At 37.2% G+C, this 20,903-nt stretch overlaps 1 protein-coding gene across 3 annotated transcripts in view; it reads left to right on the forward strand.

Moving 5' to 3' along the window:
• The window catches only part of SNTG1 (syntrophin gamma 1), a 354,767-nt gene that overhangs the window by 166,582 nt on the left and 167,282 nt on the right, over window positions 1-20,903 (forward strand). For all 3 annotated transcript variants that reach the window (XM_049817320.1, XM_049817330.1, XM_049817340.1), the window contains exon 2: window positions 14,448-14,502. In XM_049817320.1, coding sequence (XP_049673277.1) covers window positions 14,476-14,502 — 27 coding nt within the window. In that variant the 5' untranslated portion in view covers window positions 14,448-14,475. The remainder of the gene's footprint in view (window positions 1-14,447; window positions 14,503-20,903) is intronic.

Below are 20,903 nucleotides of genomic sequence, written 5' to 3' on the forward strand. Positions count from 1 at the left end.
CACAGTTTTGCAATAATTGTAGTTATCGAGTTATCTGTACCAAGATCAAGAAGGTAGTACCTATTGTTTTCTCAAACATTATACTGCAGTTATGGCAGCAGATTGTTTGTCAATCGGTTTTCTCTAAGACAGTCTCCTTTAAAAGTTAGAGGAGGTAGTAGAAGACCATGTGACTGCATATGTTAAGGACATTTCTTTTTTATCTTTTGAACTATTAACATGTCATCTCTAAAGAAATAAAATTCAGTAATGAAAGGGTTTTTTTCCTGTGTTTTTAACAAATGTGTCCTCTGTCTTCTGTTTCTTCCACCATCTGATTCTAAGAATCCAAAAGAACTGTGAATGAAAAACTTAGTGGATATTTAATAGTTATCAGTCCTTACGATCTCTCCCAAATCATGCTCATGTTCAAGCTGCAGGTTACAAATTCTCATAGCAATACTTCTGGACTCTCACAATATTTTCTAGGTTGACTGTTAATGATTGTTAAAACTGCTGCCTGAAAACTGCTGCTATTTTTACAGCAGGAATGCAATACTCAGAAAAAAAAAGAAACATAAGCTTTGGACTGGTCGAAACAGCAAGAAACTTAAATATTTCTCATTGAGTGAACCATTTTTTTAAACAGAGGCTGATGGCTGTTAAAACCATGAAGAAATACAAGAACCTGGAAGCTGTGCTGTTGCCAGGAGAGGTAATATCAGCAGCTCACAAAAGAAATCTCAATTTTCAAAGGAGAAGCATTTCCCAAAGAGTGAAGCACCCTCTAATATCTTCTTTAGCATTGTAGTTTCCACTTCTTTTTAAATCAGGCTCAGTCAGTTATGCGTTGTGAAGAATTCTTTTAAAATATGATCAAGTATCACAGACACAACAAGTCTAGAACAACACTTCTGAAGCTAGAACCATCCCAAAGGAATCCCACTCAATATCAGTATTTATACTTCACAAATTGTTTTTTTTCTTATATAGTTTCAAGCTCAGGTAAAGTTGCTCAATACCAGGATTTCCTAGACTACCTTGCACTTTGGCATGCTTGTTGACTGGCAAAAGACCTTCTGTTTTGGGGACTCTGGGCAGCTGAGTCCTTGACATTAAGTTTGCAGAACTTCTGCTAAGCCATCATTTCACATTGTCCTGTATATGTCTCAGATTTAACTTGTCTGCCATTTACTCTCAGTATGTCCTTGTAGCTTACCCTGATGGCACTGCTGTCACTTACACTGAAAGTAAGAGGCCAGTCTTTTCCCTGGGCTATGTGGACGTCAACAGTTTCTAAAAATAGTTATGTATTTTGTTCTGCTGCATGATCTTAATTTAGCTGAGCTTCCTGCCTTAATCATTCCTTTGTGACAGGTTTGCCAAATCCCAGATCCTCAGACATGCCGTAGAGCCCCACAACACCCATATTCATTTCCTGCATCAGTGTGTTGTGCTAACATTGACTTAATTGGCTTTAATTCGGTGTGTCACTGGACTTCTGTACAGAGCTTGTTCTCTTCGCATATCTCTTTCACTTGAGTATTTCTAAACTGATAAAGAATGCTTTTAAGCAATTGTGATTCAGGTTGTACCCAAAACTGCACTTAAGTAATTTGTTTTCATTAGGCATGTCACAAGCAATGAGCTTTGATAGTTCTAGTAATCTTGTGAAAAGATTTTAATGTACAGCACAGTTACATAACCATGTGACTGAAGATGTAAGGATAGTATCTCTTAATGCATCTCTGTCCCTCTCTTCTCAACACTACTGCTTATAGTCAGCTTATCCCTAACATTTACATCTCTTTCTCCAGGTTTAATCTTTTGTTTCCCAGGTCTGCTTTGGGGGGGGACGGGGACCAACAAAATGTTGATATTGATGAAAAAAAAAATAAAAAAAATCTTGGTACATATGAAGCTGACTTTTGTAGAAGAACAGTTTTGAAAAATAGTATGTAATAGGCAAATGCAAATGATTTTTTAAAAGACATGTTTCTATCTTCCCCTCCTTCACATCTTTTTCTTTCCTTGCCCTTCTTCTCAACAATCTCTTCCCTCTTCTCTCCTGTTTCTCTCTCCCCTTTTAATGCTTTTTCCTCTTTCATCAGTCTTCTTGGACTGGCACTGTGTTACATTTATTAACACACACACACATTGTGGATAGTTTGGAGAATTTTCTTTCCTACTTCTATTACCTTGGGGGAACAGTATACTAAAAAAGAACCCTATACCTCCCTCTAGTTCCATATCTCCACGGGGTGAGGGGATGGAGTCTTTAAACTATAACCTTTCTATTCCCTGAAATAGATTTTAAAGTGACTAAAGAAATTGTGACGTGAACTCTGTCCTCTCCCTACTCTCTTCACTGAGAGTCTTGGAAAGTAAAAAGGAAGAGCAAAACTCCCGCTTTGCTTTAGTGACTGTGTCTGAAGTGCAGAAGTGCTTTGGTACTGTTTAGTCTACCAATATAGATGTACACCTACTATGCCTGTGAGTTTTGGAGACATCAATGGAATTTTTTAAACTTGAGTCCCATTTGATTTCAAGGCTCATGTTTAAAATTTCCAAGTAAGTTAAAAGTTAAAAAATACTTGAATTAAGCATAGCTATGCAAACTGAAGCCATCATATTTTCATGTATAAACTATGACAGTTTCAATTACACAATCACAATCTAAATTTTCCACTGAAATCCACTTTAAAAAAAAAAAAATCACATAAAAAGTAACCCATAATGAGGTATCTTCTGATACTCTCACGGATAGGCTTGGAAGCTTTAGAGCTGTCATTTGAGCTAGTGTACCAGCTGTAATGTTCTGCCACTTCTTGTGAGTTTCCAAACAATGAAGCTCCTAGTTCATGTTTATCATTATCAGTGAAACTGGCTTCTGGCATTGAAGGTAGTTGCATAAGACAGGCTACATCCATGGTATTTAACTACCTTATCCTTGGAAGTAGGGTGGCTGTGGGAAAATTGCCTATTGAGAATGGTCCTTATACTAACTCCTGAATCATGTAGCCTGTTGTTTTGGAGAGTACTAGCTGGCATGGGCTAAACCCATATGAGGGTCCATACTAACAGCTTAACGGTATATACAATAAATTTGCTGATGTTGCTTAATTTGAGTATTCTGTACAGTAAAACAGGTGTAACGCTAGGTGTAAACGCCTATGGAATTTTGATCTGATTTGGGGGTACATTTCCCTAGAGGCAAGTACTCTATGGAGGTTGCAAACTTTCATTTTCACTCTCCTGAAGGTTGTCTCCTTCTTCCTCATCCCTCAACTTGCCCATGGCCCAAAAGCTTCCTCAGTTTGGCCTACCCTATCTCCTTTCTGCTGATCTACCAAGTTTCAGATTCCTTTCCACATTCTTCTCATTCTATTCCTGGTAACACTTTTTCAACATGACTTCAGCATCTTCCAGTCTGCTTGACTGTACAGTTCAAATTTTCATCATCTTCTCTCATCTACATTTAGTGGCTCTCATCTGCATTTAGTGGAGTGTGAAAGACAATCATAGAAGGAGTTACTGATATTAGTCCCACCCCTAATATAATCAGATTGCATCATGAGTGTGTCCAAGACTTTACAAAGAAAAATTCTTACAACTTTCACTTTGGGGCATCCTGGCTCTCAATGACCTCAAGAACACATTGAGTAAAATCTAAATTGAACAGTAGTCAATTAGGTAGAAAATGAGATAACCAAAATGAGTGATTCTCATAAGGTGACTGGTTAAATAGGGATGGCACTTACAGCTGTCCACCCACGTCTGCGCTGCCCAGGTATCATTGTGTGGCAGCTCAGTGTTCCTGGACCAGCACATTTTACCACTAGCCAGTGTTTGTCTGAATCAACCATGGTTTTTAGAAGTGGAGCAGGCTGTAGTTGGTGTTTCTTTGTAGCTTACTGCTATATCCCTATGGCAGGACTAACAACCTGCAGGAGAGGGCTGTATGGACAGCTGGGATGACCATTTCAGCATCCCAGTCCAATCCAGTCACATACAGAAAGATTTTTGGTGAGGGGTGCTGCTCTCAGAGGGATATTTTCTGATTAGCTCTAAGTGTTTCTCGCTGGCTACTTAATGTTGTTTATTTTAATTTTACAGTACTTTAAAGTGCTGTGTTTTCCTATGTGACATATTTTGCATATCTCAAGTTCTCTTTTTATACATTTTGACAGTGTACTACTGCAGGAACATTCTGACAATAAATAAACTTGACTTGATATTACAACAGTACTGCTACAAATTCCTGCTTTCTGGATTCGAGAGGAGTTAAAGAGGCTTTTGCTGCAATCATATAAAAACTCAAGTGGAAGATCTAATTATGTTGATTAATTTTGAGCCCAGTTATTGGTGTTTGTTTTCCGTAAGTCCTGAATTCTTCTGTATAGAAGTATCTGCTCTGAAAAAAGAGAAATGTGGTGAAGACTATGCAAACCGTGACCATGATATCTCTGATGACCAGAATTTCCTGGTTCATGCACAGTATTATTCTGCCTTCCTTCACTGGCAACTATTCGAAATAGGTTACCTTTTTTTACCTTAACCTGAGGAAAATTAATGTTTAAGGGTAGTCTTTATAAGACTTTGCAGATAAGGCAACACTGTAGCAGCAACTGCAATGAACCTTGGGGGTCTCTGTGCTGTCCCAGAGATGGCAAATGCAGTTTTTAATGGTGACCACTGGAAGTGTGTGCATGCTTGTTGTCACAGGAATTCTTCTTAAATGGGAAAGCCACTGTCGATTACAGGACCTGGTAGCAGAAGCCGAGTTGCAGTTCAGACTTCAGTCTAAAGCTGTCAAATGGTCACTTAATCACGTTAATTTAAATCAGTCAATTTTTCAAATTATTCCTTGCATTTTTTGTGGTTAACTTGGTTATTTATGGAAAATCTGTAAGTTCATACTTTAGGTGAGGAAGAAGAAAAAAGCCTATGAAAAATCAGTGACATTCAAGGACCTGACACAGTAAACAACACAGTTTGTCTAAGCTGCAGTACAACACAGAGATTCCTTAGTCCACTTTAAATAAGAAATCTGGAGTCTTGCTGCTATAATTCCAATTTGTCTTGTTCTCTGGTGTTTCACCTAGGTGACTCAGGTACCAGAGTTTAGTCATTTAAGTTCTGTGTCTCAGCAAAGAGTGTTGATTTAACAAAAAAGTATACCTGGTTTCTTCTGTTCTGCCAGCTTGCACTGACTCTGTTATCTCACAGCTTCTCAAGCTGCTTCTCTGCCCATCTTCCTAGGTAGCTTCCAGGCATATTCCCCAAACCTTTTCACTCCTGATAGCCCAATTCCATTTCCAAGTTATCAGTGAGAAAACTGGCTAGCAGTTGCAAAACCAGTGATGATGGTAATTACTAAGTAGAAAGCAAGCTCCTATTCAAATATCAGTATGAAAACAAACACTGAAACTTAAATGATGCCACTTTTTTTCTTTGGACTGTTGTGATTTTTGTTACCATAAAGTCTAGTGTCTTTCACTGTTGCATTTGACACCCCATACCAGCAAGGTCTCCAATTCTATCTGAAGCGGTTGGGAGCTTCTGCTACAAATCCAGAACAAGACTTGTATTCACACCAATGGACCTAACAGGAAAGCATCTTAAAACACTGACACTGCTCTGTCTCAAAGCAATTACAAATTTATTACATTGTGATATATAACCTGCTAATTTAAAATATAACAGACAGTGTTTTGATTTTGTGAGTGTAGAACACGAATATTCTTTTTAATAATACGAATATATGAATATAATCATAAAAACAAAATATAAAATAGAATGAAAATGTTTTGACCTTACTCAACTAATTTCAATCCCATCAAAATGAGGAAAGGTCAAAATCAAATATGGTTTTGGTTATGAATTTCCAAATGAAACTTGGATTATTTTTTTTGGTCCTGTAACCATTTAAAATTACTTGTCTTTTTCTTTTTGTGCATTGAGGTTAATGAAACTTCTGAATTTCTCTGAGATTAGATTTTGTCATTTCTTTCAGTTATGCTTATCTTGTTAGTTTAAGCTCTATTAAGATATGCTAGAGTTTGTGATTCACAGTGTAGCATATGAGCAGAAACGGTGTCATATCTGTTGAGAAATTCTGGTTTGTGTTTTCCTTGGTGTATGGGAAACATTTCAGTCAATTAACAAAATGGAAATATGTGCTAGTTTATACACTTGTAAACTGGAAGTAAACCATATTTGTATTCAGTTGATTCAATGGATGACTTCTGTACTAAGCCTGGTATCATGCCCCTTCTTCATTTAATCTGGTTTTAATTTTTGTTATTCATTGTACACTATTATTTTGATTTTTATTTTTTTTTTAAGCAGGATTTTTACACTGTGCCATCTGTGGGAAATACAGATTTTTCAAATTTCACTGTGGATGATTATTTTTCCATTAAGACCTTCTGCAGTTAATTTTGGATTTGACATGTGCATATATACAGATATAAATATATATATCAGTTATTTGTACAGGATCTGAAAATCTCAAATAAATATGTGGTTATTATACTATTTTCATTTACCGATAGTCTAAGCATACCAGAAAAAAATTAGCTTTTTTTAAAATGTTATGCCATGTTGTTGTACTTAGGACTTAAAACACTTTTTGTCTTTTAAATGACATTATAATAGTATTCCATTTTGGGGAATTAAAGGGAAAATCATTAATGGATTACACTGTCCACACTCATGTAATCATTAGCATGTAAAAATGTCCTTTTATGCCAAGTGGATACAGGCACTTAAAGAATTTCTGAAAGGATGAGACCTTCTAAGAATTCCATTGGTTTTATTCATTGTATTCCATTTCATTCCATTCATTGTATTCCACTGGCATTTTTTTCCATATTTTTTGCTAAAATCATAAATGCTTTTATACAAATATCCTGTAATACATACATCCAAAACACTGCCCAAAGAATATGGCAGGCTAGAGTCTAAACAGCAGTTAATTTTAAACAATATTTTTAAGTTGATAGGGCTACACTTGTCTACAGAAATGGGGAGGTAGTCATGTTATCAGTGAGGAAATATAAATTATGTGCTGATATTGCATTCATGGTTTTTTAGTCTGAAACTAAAATGGCAGAGCTAGGATTAGTGGGGATTTTGTGACTGAGTTTTGTGAAAACAGACTCCAGTTTCTAAAGAAATATATTTAGCCCAAACAATTTCACTAAGAATATTTTACGACCTTGGTCTGTAGATATATAAAACTCAAAAATATTTTGTACACTTATTTCAACTTGTGGCCATACTGATTTTTTGCACTTCCCTATTTGTGAATTCATTTATCTTAGTTTGCATCAATCCAACTTGTTTTGCTCACATAGGAAAATTTTAGAAACTTTTATGATTGTTTAAATATATATATAAATTTAGTTATTACCACATGATTCTGAAGTCTAGTTTCTCTGGACCTCACAGGACTAAATGTGTGTTTTATTATATTAACTTTTGAATAAATGTCCTAAACTGAGGGTAAAGGAAAGAGAAAACTTACATTAAACTGTGACCTTGTCATTAAGTATTATCTTACCTGCTTGTTAATTTGAAAAAGCATGCTCAGTATTTGAAGAAGTGGAAGCATTCCTGTCTTTAACTTACTTAGGTATCCAAGCAATTCCCAAGAACCTTGCAAATCAAAATCTCCTGAGTGTTTATATCCATTAATGTATTTCATTACCTCCTTTAGGAGATTGGTACATTGCTTTTTTTTTTTTTTTTTTTTTAACTTAAGTGAAATCAAAAGATGCAATATGATGTGGGAAGTCACATTCCAAACTATTAGCAGTAGGCATAATGCCAGAAGCATGAAATTTATATTTAACTGGGAAACAATTGCCTTGGCAGAGAAATCCCAGTATCTTTTTTGTAAGGAAATTCTGCGTTGAGAGCTAATGATGAGAAAAATGAGACTGCAGTGCCAGATAGTCAGAGGAGAACTTCTGTTTGTCTTTGATACAAGGCACTGTTATTTAGGCAAAACTGAGAAATGGTCTAAATCATGAAACCGTTCATGCAGCCCCCAGAGCAGTTAAGAATAAGGAGACATTTAGTCCCTGCTTGGACTCTGATATCTGCACTCTCTCTCTTTGAAATTAAGTACGTAATTATATTCAGACACTTCTAGTGAATCACCGAAAGGTACCATTGGAAAAGCAAGAGATCAGACACAGGGTTTTTTTTCTAGCAACATTCCAGACTTTAACCCAAAGCCAAACTTTCCTGTTCCAGTTTTCCATAGAGCATTTCATATAAAGGTATGCAGTAGCAGCCCATTGGTATTTAACCTCACCATTTTCAGATGATTCTCCTGTAATACTGCTTTTTTCCCTCTGAAAGATTACGTGTTGTCTTGGGTTTTTTTATTTTGCCATTTCCATCAGTTTGCTTTTGCCAAGCCAGAACAGACTGGGTTACTCGCTAAGTCATTTTGTGGGTGTTTGTTATGGGGGCACTAGATAATTATTAGTGCAAACAGTACTGGATAAACAAACAGGAGTCCAAGATACATTCATTCCTTTAATACTGCCTTGTGGCTCACTGATTCTTGAAAAAATTGATGTTTATACAGTGAATCCTTAATTGAGCTTTCTGATTACAAATGCTTGCAAGTAAAATGATAAATTTTGACTGGCAGGTAAATATTCTTGTTTTAACCAAGGTAAAATGAATTAAACATTAAAAACCTTGTTAGCTACTAATTGCCAACTTCAATTCTTTTGAAGCATAGCTCTGCTAAGAGCTGGACATTTTGTTAAAAAGCTTTGTCAGGCGATTATTTTCCTCACTGCCAAAGAAGTGCACAGCTTTGCTCAGTTCAAAGTTCATCTCAGTCCTTGAACTATCAGGTAGATTGAAGGATGTGCAGCGCAGGGCCCTCCAGCTTTTTGAGCGTCTTTCAACTTAATTTCTTATTTATTATAAATTATGTAATTCTGTGCAAGGGATGTGCAGATTCCCCATTCATGTATTGAACTCTGTGAGGGAAGTATGAGGCTGTGTTTGGATCTAGAGACTATCTGTTCCCAACTCATTGAGAAATTTTTCACCAGATGAGTCCAATATGTTACTATCATAAATTATTAAAAATCATTATGTAAAGTGAACATAAGTAACTCAGTGGTCAAATGAAATATAATTCAAGTGTGCTGGAAAATGGAAACTGAATAGGGTTTTATTAATCTGCGGTTACTAAGCTGCTCCTTTGATTTACTGTGCCGTCTGCATAACTCTGACCACTCTTCCAGTGGCAAACTGGATGGAATAAATATGCTTTCATGGAATCTGCACTTAAAGTATGCCTCTTTTTTCCCCAAAATATTTTTCTATCCCTTAAAGCACAAAGGACTAGCTATGTTACATGTAAGGATAATTTCTAAGCCTTTTTTCCCTATTTATGATAGAGATGGGTTTGTTGTTTTTTTTTTAAATTATTCCTAAAAAAAAAAAGCCCCTGCAGAGTTACAAATGTGCACGTTTCATTTCCTAACACACACAAAAATGGCAGATGTGATTTCCTTCAGACATCTCCAAAATGCAGAGCACAAAAGATGTGGGTAATAATGGAGGCAGGAGAAGGACTTGAAAAGGCAAACATGAAGTTTAGTAGTGAACTACTATCACAGTTAGTTGCACATCTGACATTTGTGCCTTTGACACATGGGTTTAGTCTGTTTCACAGTTAGCAATTCAGACAGTTCTCAGATAATAAGAATTTCTCGTGGCTTATCTCCGGCAAGTAATAAGTACACAAGCTGCAGTCATGTCATATGCTAAATTAAATTGCATTTGATAATACATCATTTCTCCATGAACTTGCTATTTGTGCATGCAATACTGTATTCTTACCTTGCACTGGTAACCTTAAGAATGAAGTGTTTCCTACAACTGCTTCAATAGTATTTTATTTGGCTTGTGGTATTCCCACAAAGTCTCTCTTACTACTGTTGCGTGCACGTGAAATTTTCTTTTTGTTTGGTATCTTATTTTATTAAGTATACTGGAGTATTCAGTCACGGAAGTACTTTGTGAAATTACATCTATTATACCACTGGAATATGACCTGATTTATTATAAGAAGATCAGAGCATAGCTCAAGTGCTCAGTGCATTATCCTAAATGAAGCTTCGTCTCTGAGGGCCGCCGTGGCCTTCAACTTTACCGTTATGCTTTAGCCATTGATTTCCCTTTAGAACACAAATGTCGCCATAATACTGCTCGGTAAATGTTTCTTCAGTATTGAATAACTGCTTGTTCTGTCAAGGGGGTGTCAAATTCTGTTCCCAACCTGTCTGTCATGTTACTTCCTTTCCATCTGTCAGCAGAGATGAGCTAAGGAAGTTTGGTTAACTCATTTTTGGAGGAAGTGCAGATTGCAAATCAAGTTGAAAGGAAGGAAAGTAACTTTTCAAAGCTTGCTTCTTTACCTGTCTTTGATTGCAGTGGTTCCCAGCCCTTTCAGAGGAAGCCTCACTGCTGTTGGAGCCATTCTTTCTCATTGAGTAATGCACGCTGCTCATGCCTCCCACCGTGCTGGCGAACCCTACTCTGTCCTGGCGCTGTTGCTGTTTCCTCTGCACCTCCTCCCTTCAAAGCCACAGGCAGCTCCTTTCTCACCTTCTGGAGCACAGTTTGTCCCAAAGCAACCGAAGGGTGGGGAGGGGCAAAAAAAAAAATCAAATATTGGGGCTGAAGGGGAATGTGGGCTGGTAACCATTGGGCTGTCTAGGTGAGACTGAAGGAAGCTCCTAGGAGAGCTGGAAAGGTGAAAGTGGCTGTGGTTTGGAGATAAGGGGGCTTGCAGAGGTTAGCCAGAGGCTGATCAGGGATATCTGTCAGCAGTGGGTTTCACAGTTCATAATTTTACAAATGCTTTGTTTTTAAAATTACGTGGGTTTATATTTTCTGCCTTTTTTCATGTATTACAGGAGGACACAGTTACTAATCATTGGGGCATTTTACCAGCATAAGATCATAAAATTTCTGCATAATGCATGATACGTATTCTTGTAATTTAATCATCTAGAGTGTTTATTTGGGGTGGAAATGCTGGAAACAATGACATTTCTGAGCTGATTTATGAGGTACTGCACCTTGTAATGAAACCTTCTATGTGCTGTTTCTAAAATATCAAGTGTTGTAAAATTGCTGGTAGTCAGGAAAAGAACATTGATAATGGGCTTAAATTTTCTGTGTGCAGCTGCAGATGAGAATCGGTAGGAAATAGAGGGATACAGAAGCAGTGGCAGCTATATTGCAAAGATTAGTAACAGAGTTGTTGAATGCCTGAGAAACAAGTACACTCATTGCAATGAGTATGGTTTTGTGTTGAGAATTATGTAGTTCCAGGTTTACATTTTAGACAATATTTTAATAGTAAAAGCTCTTGTCACAGATCATGAAAAACTGCCTCTAAGCAGCTTTCCCAGAGTATACTCTGTGTGTAACCTTTCTGTGGGAACCAGACAATTTATTTCAGTAGGACATGGATGTCAGGAGAGTATTTGTTGTATATTTTATTTTACTTATTTGTAATTTAGCATGTAGGGGGGAAAAGGAAATATCACCGAGGTGATTGGCAGGTAGATTCGTCAAGTATCAACAGGTAGTGTGAGGCAATATTTATAGTTTGAGGACTCTCTCTCTGAAGGCTGAGGGCTTTGTTTGCCATGACAGCCCTCAAGACGTAGGACAGAGAACTATGGCTTCTGCCTTTCAGAAATAATTTTAAACGTACTAGAGTTAATGCAGTGGTGTTTAAAATGTTGGGTGTTTTAAAAGGGTTTTAAAAAGGGGGGGGGTTAAAAAGAGTTTCAAAGGGTATTTCAATAAAGAATTTGGTATTCATGTGAAGCTTCATACCTCTAAGATTGCTAAATTATTATCTGAGCAGAATTAGAAGTTATTTTAGATCATGAGCTGCATATACAATCAGCTATGATGCTGCAAAGCCTAGTTGTTCTTGACTCTTCTTCTGTGTGGTAATGCAAGTATTTCTGAAATAAGTAAATAAGTGCATAATACATGAAAACAACAAAAGAAAATGGAGTAATACTCAGTTGTGTAAGTTACCTAGACTAGGTAGGATTTAGATAAAAATGTAGCTAAAAAGGAACCAAAGAGAAATTGTCATTGACTGTGGAAATAAAATTGCCCAAACCCAAACTTTGCAGAACTTTTATTAATAAAGCAGAAGATAACATGCATGAATGAACTTTTGACGGCAGTAGGAATTACTGACCTGATACAGTTAGGGCCCAAGAAAGGAGAATACTGTGCAGTACTTCAGTTTATATTTTAAAGATAAATACGGTTATAGTTCCAGAAGGCTAAAAAGTCCTCAGAATACTTTGCTAGGGTGAGTAAAGCTTTTTTCCAATTTCAGCTTACTCAGCACCTGGAAGGAGAGTTCATAAAAATTACAAGGAAACATACTTCATTGCACATTGACTGTCCCACCAGAGAGAAAAGTCAAAATTGTAATAGTGACCTTGTTTTTTATGAGCACTTTGAGAGCAGAATTACAGATATAGTTCCTTATTGGATCTTGGTGCACCTGTAAAACTGATAAGGAAGGAATTATGATGGGTCCCTTTTAAATTCCTGCATTGTAACCCAGCCAACCTAGGCTAGCTCTGCTAGAAATTAGTCTAGAGCACAGGCTGTGAACCAGGCAGAGCTCAGTAAATACAGAACATTAACCTCGTATGTGTGCATGTGCTTGGGTTTAATAAAACTGCATCCAGGGCAGCAAAACAAATGAAGAGGCTTAATTAAGAGATTAAGGGGTTATATTATTATTAGGACTTAAATTTTTGAACTATGTGAACTATAGTTTTTAAATTTTATTTTAAACTTCAGCTAATGGGGCAAATTTTGTGTTGGAGCTTTGAGTACTATATTTATACAAATAATTGTAAGCATGTATTTAATACAGAATAGCAATAAAATGCTTGATGGAGAGGATTTTGTTACAGGTTTTGTTTCTCTAGCCATCAAATGAGATGACTGTTTTGCCCAGGAAGTGAGCACCTGGTTTTGGTTGGGATAATTTTCTTCCTAGTATGTTGATAACACACTGATGTTTTAGTTGTTGCTAAGTGGTGCTTATCCTAAGTCAAGGACCTTTCAGTTTCCCATGCTTTGCCAGCGAGGAGGTGCACAAGAAGCTGGGATGAGCATAGCCAGGACAGCTGACCCGAACTAGCCAAGGGGATATTCCATACCATAAAACATCATGCTCAGTGTATAAAATGGGGGGAGTTAGCTGGGAGGGGTGGATCGCTGCTCGGGCATTGGTCAGCAGGTGGTGAGCAGTTGCATTGTGCATCACTTGTCTTTTCTTGGGTTTCATGTCTCTCTCTTTGTTTTATATTAATTTCCATTACTATTGTTATTACTACTTTTATTATTGTGGTGGTTGTTTTTTGTTGTTGTTGTTGTTATTATTATTATACTTAATTTTATTTCAATTACTAAACTGTTCTTATCTCAACCCACAAGTTTTACTTTTTTTCCCGGTTCTCCTCCCCATCCCACCTGGGTAGGGAGGAGTGAGTGAGCAGCTGTGCGGTGCTTAGTTGCTGGCTGGGGTTAAACCATGACGTTTGCCCAGGAAGTGTTTCCTGGAAAAGTTATTGGCTGATGCATGAGTATTTCTATTGCAGAACCAGCAGCAGGACACTGTTATTATCCTCTGATAACAGCCTGTTCCAGTGGCTTTATCTCATAAATAAATGAATGCATAAGTGTGCACTGGGATGAATACACTTTAGGTAAAGGCCAGGCAAAGTAATAATCACAGGATTTGGCGTGACATTTTGCCAGCACTCACACTTATTCCTGACTTTTCTAACATTTGTTTTTTCAGCTCATAAATATTTCTGCAAAGTAGACACACTGTTAAATGACACTGGCTTCCTTGGAGAGATTATGCATGTTAATAAAATGTGAGACAAAAGGTATTGATGCATCATGTTTTTTAATTAGGGGAGAAAAGAAAAAACAACAGTCTTTTAGAAGAGAGGGGGTATTCTGAAGAGCAACACTTAATCGTCTCAATTTCTGTTACTTTCCAGTATACTCTTACTTTTGAGAAATAACAAACAAACAAAAAAAAAAGCAAAAAAAAAGAAATTTACACTTGTAATAAGAAAAGTAAGTTTGAATGTCCTGTGAAAGGGAGGAGGTTGTGGGAACATAATCATTCCTTTGATTATATTCAATGAAACTGGGATGTGTATTTTATAAGAACCAGGAACAACTTCTAACACCTTACGCTTCCTAATCTTGTTGCAACTTTGATCATTTCTCTTTTTAAGCAATGACTATAACTGGACCTAACAAAGAGAAGTGCAGTTGCTCAGCTCAGACAGGTAACTTTTATGTTTTGCAGTATCTTTTTCATTCTAATGAAATCTTTCTCTTCATTTTAGACAAATATCACTTGCTGTGTGATAGCACATGGATTTCAGGACCGCCTGTGAAGAGGTAGGATCAGATATTTTTCTTTTCAAGTAATAGTAGAATCAAAATCAATGAACTTTTAATCCTTTTTATATGCAAAATCCTTTTTTTACCCTTTATTTCTGAAATGAGAGGAATTATATAATCAAATATAAGTTATTCAGCTGTTCATTTTATGGTGGCAGACAGACTTTGTAGTAGAAGATGAAAGAATTTGCCCAGGTGTATTCATCACTAGCCCTCACCTCTGTCCGTTCCAATTTACCTCTTTAGGCACAATGTAGGTGCAGGTAGCTATGTTTTGTGTGAGCTTTGCTCTTAGTGAAGTGTTTATATCTGAAAGCCTGTACATGAAGAAAAACATCAATGGAGCCAGAAATCTGTCTAGCGCTGTTCAGCAAAATCAAGGGGGACATGTAGAACTATGGGAAAAAGGTGGGTGGGGAGAGAGGGGAAGCTGTGAAGATGACCAAAATGAAAAGCAATTCCATTTTGATTTGATGAGGTAAGAGAATTATTTTTGCTTAAAATAGGTATAGTTTCATAACGTCAATGCAAAATACTTTACCTCCACTAGAGATGGGAGAAGTGCTTTGCTTTCTGTGTTCATACTAACTTTGCCTTAAAGAAAGTAAATGAGATGTATTTGTAGACATTAAAAAGGGCATCTTATTTACCCCATGATTTTCTATGAACAAATTGTTTTAATGTGTTTTCACAAGTTCAGCGACTGAGACACAGTGAGAACCACTTACACCAAATTACATAGTGATGTCAATGTATTATTAAGATTAAAAAAAAAGTCATGACAATTACCTGTATGCTGAGAATCACAAACAATGTTTAGGAAGTTATGATGGGGAGCAAGAAGACTGACCTTATCTTTAAGTGTGACCATGATCCCATGAAAAAATGGAAGTGGAGGGATGGGAACAGGATTAGAACCAAGAACTAACTGCAGCTAAAACTAATTTTGACCTGAGAATAAATTGGTATAAGCTGGGGGGGAAGAGAAAGTAAACAGACTAAAGAACATTAAATCATGACATCACTCTGAAAGGAGTAGTAGGGTCAAATACTAATACTACAGTGAAACTTGCCTTTAGGAAAGAATACTGTGATGGTTGTCCAGGATGCTATATATCAGGCTTTAATACTACAGAAGGTCCATGCACAGTCTAAATTCTGTAACACAGTATAGCCCAAATTATTTGCCTGGAAAAAAAGCATTCTTGTTGGTTTTGAGGTTTGGTTTTCAGAATAGAATATTTTCAGTTGGAAGGGACCTGCAATGATCATCTAGTCCAACTGCCTGACCACTTCAAGGCTGACCAGAAGTTAAAGCATGTTATTAAGGGCATTTTGTTTTGTTGGGTATTTTTAATTTCTTTTTGAATGCACTTATTGAAGAAAAGAGGCAGATACATCTTATTTTCATAGGATTTTTAGGTTATTATTTAAACTGTACACTAGATTATTTAGTGGCGATTAACTTCACTCTGTGCCCAGCAGCAGTAATGACAAGAGCACCCACAGAAAGATGACCTGGCATATGAGTCCTATCTTAGCCTTTACAGTGCAAGTACATTGACAAATCTGTTTCATTCTGTATCTAGCTTCTAATGGAAGTATTGATTGCAAATTTAGCTCTTTAAAAATCAGCTGCTTTGTTGGAACTTCCATGATTGATGAGGGAAGGAGAGGATGACTCCACCCATCCTAAAAAAGCTCCGTAATCTGGAGACCCTAAGGAAGCTTCTTTAGCTTTTAGAGTCATAAAATTAAATGAGGTGTATTCAACCCCAGTTTATCTGCTTTGTGTAAAATGAGGTTTATGCCACAGAATCACTGGTGTCACATGTAAGAAATGCTGAAAACTATCATCTACAGCTTTCCTCCCAAGCCAGTCAAAGTTAATAAAATATAGACTTTCAACCTACTTTTCATCAAATGCCTATGCCTAAATGAAACATCAGCAGCCTTATGCTTACACATAGTGTAATTTTTAACTAAAACCTCAACACTATCATTGTAAGGCATAATCTGCTTTGGTTTTTGTTCGGGGGAAAATATATATTGAGCTGGATCTGAAAGCCCAAGAGAGGGGAGACAGCTGCATCTCCGTGTCCCCAGGTCCAGCCAGTAGTGAGGGTGAAGATGTATCCAGAGTAGGCATATGCACACAGAGCACACATATACACTACATGTATCCATATATATGTATATGCTTATGTACACAACCAGCCACAGAGGTCACATACGGACACACAGAGCACTCACACAAACACAGACAGCACCAACAGCGTCATCCTGCTCCTCTCTCTGGTTGAACAGGATGGAGGCCCACTCGTGACAATATATGTATATGTATGTACAGTGTGGATGCCTCCAGCAGCGGGGCTTAGAGAGTCTGCCCAGCAGCTACCCCCGGATAGCTGCTTCCCAGTCTTCCCAGTTTCTGGCAGCTGGGCATATGAGCCCCTGAGGCCTCAGCCCCTCTCCAGCTGCTGGTACAGACTGTCACACACTCTCACATACACATACACCCCCCCAGAATCCCTCACCCAGGAAGAGAATTAGAAAGGAACCTAACAGGAGGATAGGACAGACTGCACTGACCAGGCTGAGCATGTGGCCAGGCAAGCATACTGACCAGAAAACTATTTACCTGTGACCAACCCCTTTTTATCCTCTTAACCCTCTATTTTCCCCTACTTGTTCCTCCCTAAGCCACTGAATCCCTTTCCCCACCTTCGGTTCCTCTCTTAACATGCCATAATAAGTTTCGTGCAATGCAAAACTGCATCCCATAATGTGTCCCACACCCATGCCCCCAGGCAGTGACCCCCACATAGTCCAAAAGGTGCTCTCGAATTTTCTAATCATGATGGGTTTCACACCTGGACACTGGGCCTGAGGCTGTTCAGGCACAGCTCTGGCAAAGGACCAGATCATATGTCCCTTCCTCTGAGTCCCCAGTTTGGGCTCCTGCCTGCCATTGTGCTCCTGTGCACCTCTGGGCTTGTGGTGATGGGCCTTCAGTAGGCTGATGTCCCTTTCAGTGGAACTAGGTAGGGTGTTATTCGGACTTCCCCCATCTGCTGTAGTCTGTCTGTACTCTGTGTGTGTGCAGACAAGGTTACTCATGTAACCTAAGAGTTGTGGTTATCTACTTCTTAGCTTCCAGAAGGGTTCATTTTTGTTTCTCCACTGATGTGGACACTGTCCTTTGAATTGCACCATCCAAGTATTAAGTAGTTACTTAATATGATTGTTCACTTGAGTTCAGTATGAGGTGTAATCCTCCATTCTATTTCAAATCCCAATATATAACTTTCAGCTATTGCTTTTAGTACAGTTTTCTTAATACCGTAAGATTTGCCAGACTTTTCACCAAAAACTGATCTAGTACTTGAGCTTCTTATCAAAGTGATGATAGCAACTAAAGAAAATACCATTGTGGCACTACCTCCTTAATTAACTTGTGATTCTATTTCATTGGCACATCTTCAGCAGCAGTTTAGTCACTCCAAGCCACAGATATTTTGGTATTATTTTATTTATTTCAACTATTGACATGAAACATAAAGTGGCTGCAGACTTTGCTCCACGTACTTTTGTTTAATTGGTTATCTAGTCAGTACATTTACAACTTTCAGCCTTTTTTCTCCTCCATCCCCTATTCTCAATTGTACTATGTATCTGGGAAAAATAACCTCTTGTATTCTATGCCAAAATAGTTACTAGACGGTTTTTGATAATGGCAATAAAAGCTGTCATGAGGCATCTTGGCTATTTGATCTTCCTCTTCTTCCCCTCTTTATTTCCTTTCCTCTAAGTATCTTGTCACCGTTCTTTCCCCATCCTCCAGTGCTGTAACCACCGCCACTGTAGAAGAACTGAGAAGAACATCTCACAAAATGATGAGTGGGGCTCAGACTTCCATGGGTACTTCCATCCCCATCCTTGCTAATGGTAGTAAATGGTTTGAACTGAGTTTCAATTAGCATAAACCCAAATTATTCCACATAGATGCCCTGAGGCTAAAGCACATTTTTCATAGCGTCCATGGCATACTCATTTTTTTTTCCTTAAACTACTCTTTTCATTCTAAATACCTGTTGCTGTGGTGCATTGGATATCTCTGAGGGAACCTTCATCCTTTCATAGTAGTGATACTTTTATGCATCCCTTATTTTTTCTAGTGTCTGCTAGTGGGATTTTGTTTGAGATTTGGACACTGAAATGGTCTCGTCTACTTGTAGGTACCTGCACATGTACTTTGTGCCTAAGTTCTTACCGCAGATCTGAATAGCACAGTCAGTGGAACCCAGTGAGCAATTCAGTTCTCCCAAAACCTGCTGATCAACTGAATTGCTCTCTACACTTTATTGCCTATAATAAGCATTGATTATAATAAGAGCTTAAACACTTATAAGTAGACAGGTACAGTTTGGTGTCAGTCTCAAGATGATTACTATGATCCTAATGATTACTTTCTCCTGTAAGTGTCTTATCTATAGGCTGTGCCATCTTTCAAGGCATCTTAAAGTAGTTTTATTCAACAAGAAAATACCTTCTGTGCTAGACAATTCAACTGGCACTACAAAAAGATGAGGTCTTACACACATGCACACATTTTTTCTAAGGGAAACTACCTGGTATCTGATGATGGGAAAGTTATTAACTTTTTCTTGTGGCTTCTCCGCTTGTTAGTTGTGAGAAATTTTCCATGGTTTCATATTTAATTATTCTGGTTTCCAGGCTCCTTTCCCTCACTAATCAGCAGATGTATCTATTTTACTGGTTCTTGTACATATTCAAAAATTTCTAAACCATAAGACTATCCAGCTTCTCTTTTAGTCTTTATGCTGAGCTTTCTGAACTTTACAAGAGCATAAATCATAGAGTCACTGAGTTCTTTAAATGCTCTCCTGTATTCGCTTGACATTACTCTATATTCTGAAAACTATCTCTTGGAAGATAACCTCAGTCTCTGACATAATACTGTGCTCTGCAGTAAAAGTACCCTTCTGATGAAATTGAAGACTTGGGATGATTATAATGCATTAGAACATTTTCCCCTTAGATACTTTTTTTTTTTTTTAAGTTGATATTTTCCATGTACTTTATGAACAAGCTGCAAGAACAGCTTTCTAACTTTTTTAACTTTCTAACTTTTGGAATCTCATCCTTTTCTTCTATTAGCTCAGCTTTTTTTCCTAATATAACTTCAAACTTATTTAAATTAGTAAATATCTCCTTCATTTTCATGCTTATAATCTATTAATCTGTTTTTACAGTACTGCCCATTGTTTTTCTGAAGGATTAAATTGAATTGGTAAACTATTTGTTTGTCCTCTGCTTTATGAATCCTATGAATGTTCTTGTAGACTTCACAAACTTTATAATTTGATACATTCTGTTGTTCACAGGTCTAGTGACCTCTATTTCAACATCCGTCTTGTTAGGGTTTTTTTGCCTGCCACAGAATGTGTTTTATTTTTTAAGCAGTATTTTGACTTCCTCGTGACTGTCTTCCATAAATCTTGTTATATACTATTTTGGACTGTTTCTAGTCACCTTTATGCTGTTTTCAGTATACACATTTCATCCTAAACTTATGATTTCCTTTGTTTATAAGTGCTATCAAATGGCAATATTGGGATTTCTAATACCTTGGGTTTGTGGTGTTTTGTTTTATTTTTTTAAAATCCTTCTTCAACTCATAATTCAATCCCAAAATCACAAGATGGAAAATGACTGGCAATTTACAATGCCTGTGAGAATGTCATGTAATAGGTAAATTAGAGTTGAAGAAACATGCATGTTCTCACAATAGCCTTAAATTTTATGTTATCTTTTCTCTTCGCCTCAACTGTAACGATATAACCTAGTCCCAGTAAGCTCATTGGTGATTCAGACATCAAAACTTGTTTCCTTATAGTGTCAGAAAATGAAAGGTTTTGCTCTGAAAAAGTACCTTAGTTCAGTAAGAAGCTCATATATATTTATTTTTATATAAATATATATATTTTTTCAAATGTCTAATTTACATACTGAATTAATCAGACTAATGAAACAAGGAAATTCTCTGTAAGACTTTATTCTTTCAAAAAAATCACTTATGAAGAATGCCATAGCCAAATACTTACCCAGCACATACCTGGCAAATCAAAGAAAAAGAAGATTAAGTCCAAATTCAATACTTTCCTGTGGTTCTTCCTGGTTGGAGTGTAAAAGTCATGTGCAAGAATGGATTTGCTATCCTTTGGTTTGGGAAATGGCGGTATCTGATAGAAAAGGCTCTGAATGACAAGATGAACACATCTGGGCTGCATTCCAATTTTTGACAATATAAGTGCTTTTCACTTACACTAGCAATACCTCCTCAGAACGAGTAGCTGGACCATTTAAAAAACATC

Source organism: Accipiter gentilis, chromosome 2 (genome assembly GCF_929443795.1).
Source record: "Accipiter gentilis chromosome 2, bAccGen1.1, whole genome shotgun sequence".
In the NCBI taxonomy this organism is placed as follows: domain Eukaryota; kingdom Metazoa; phylum Chordata; class Aves; order Accipitriformes; family Accipitridae; genus Astur; species Astur gentilis.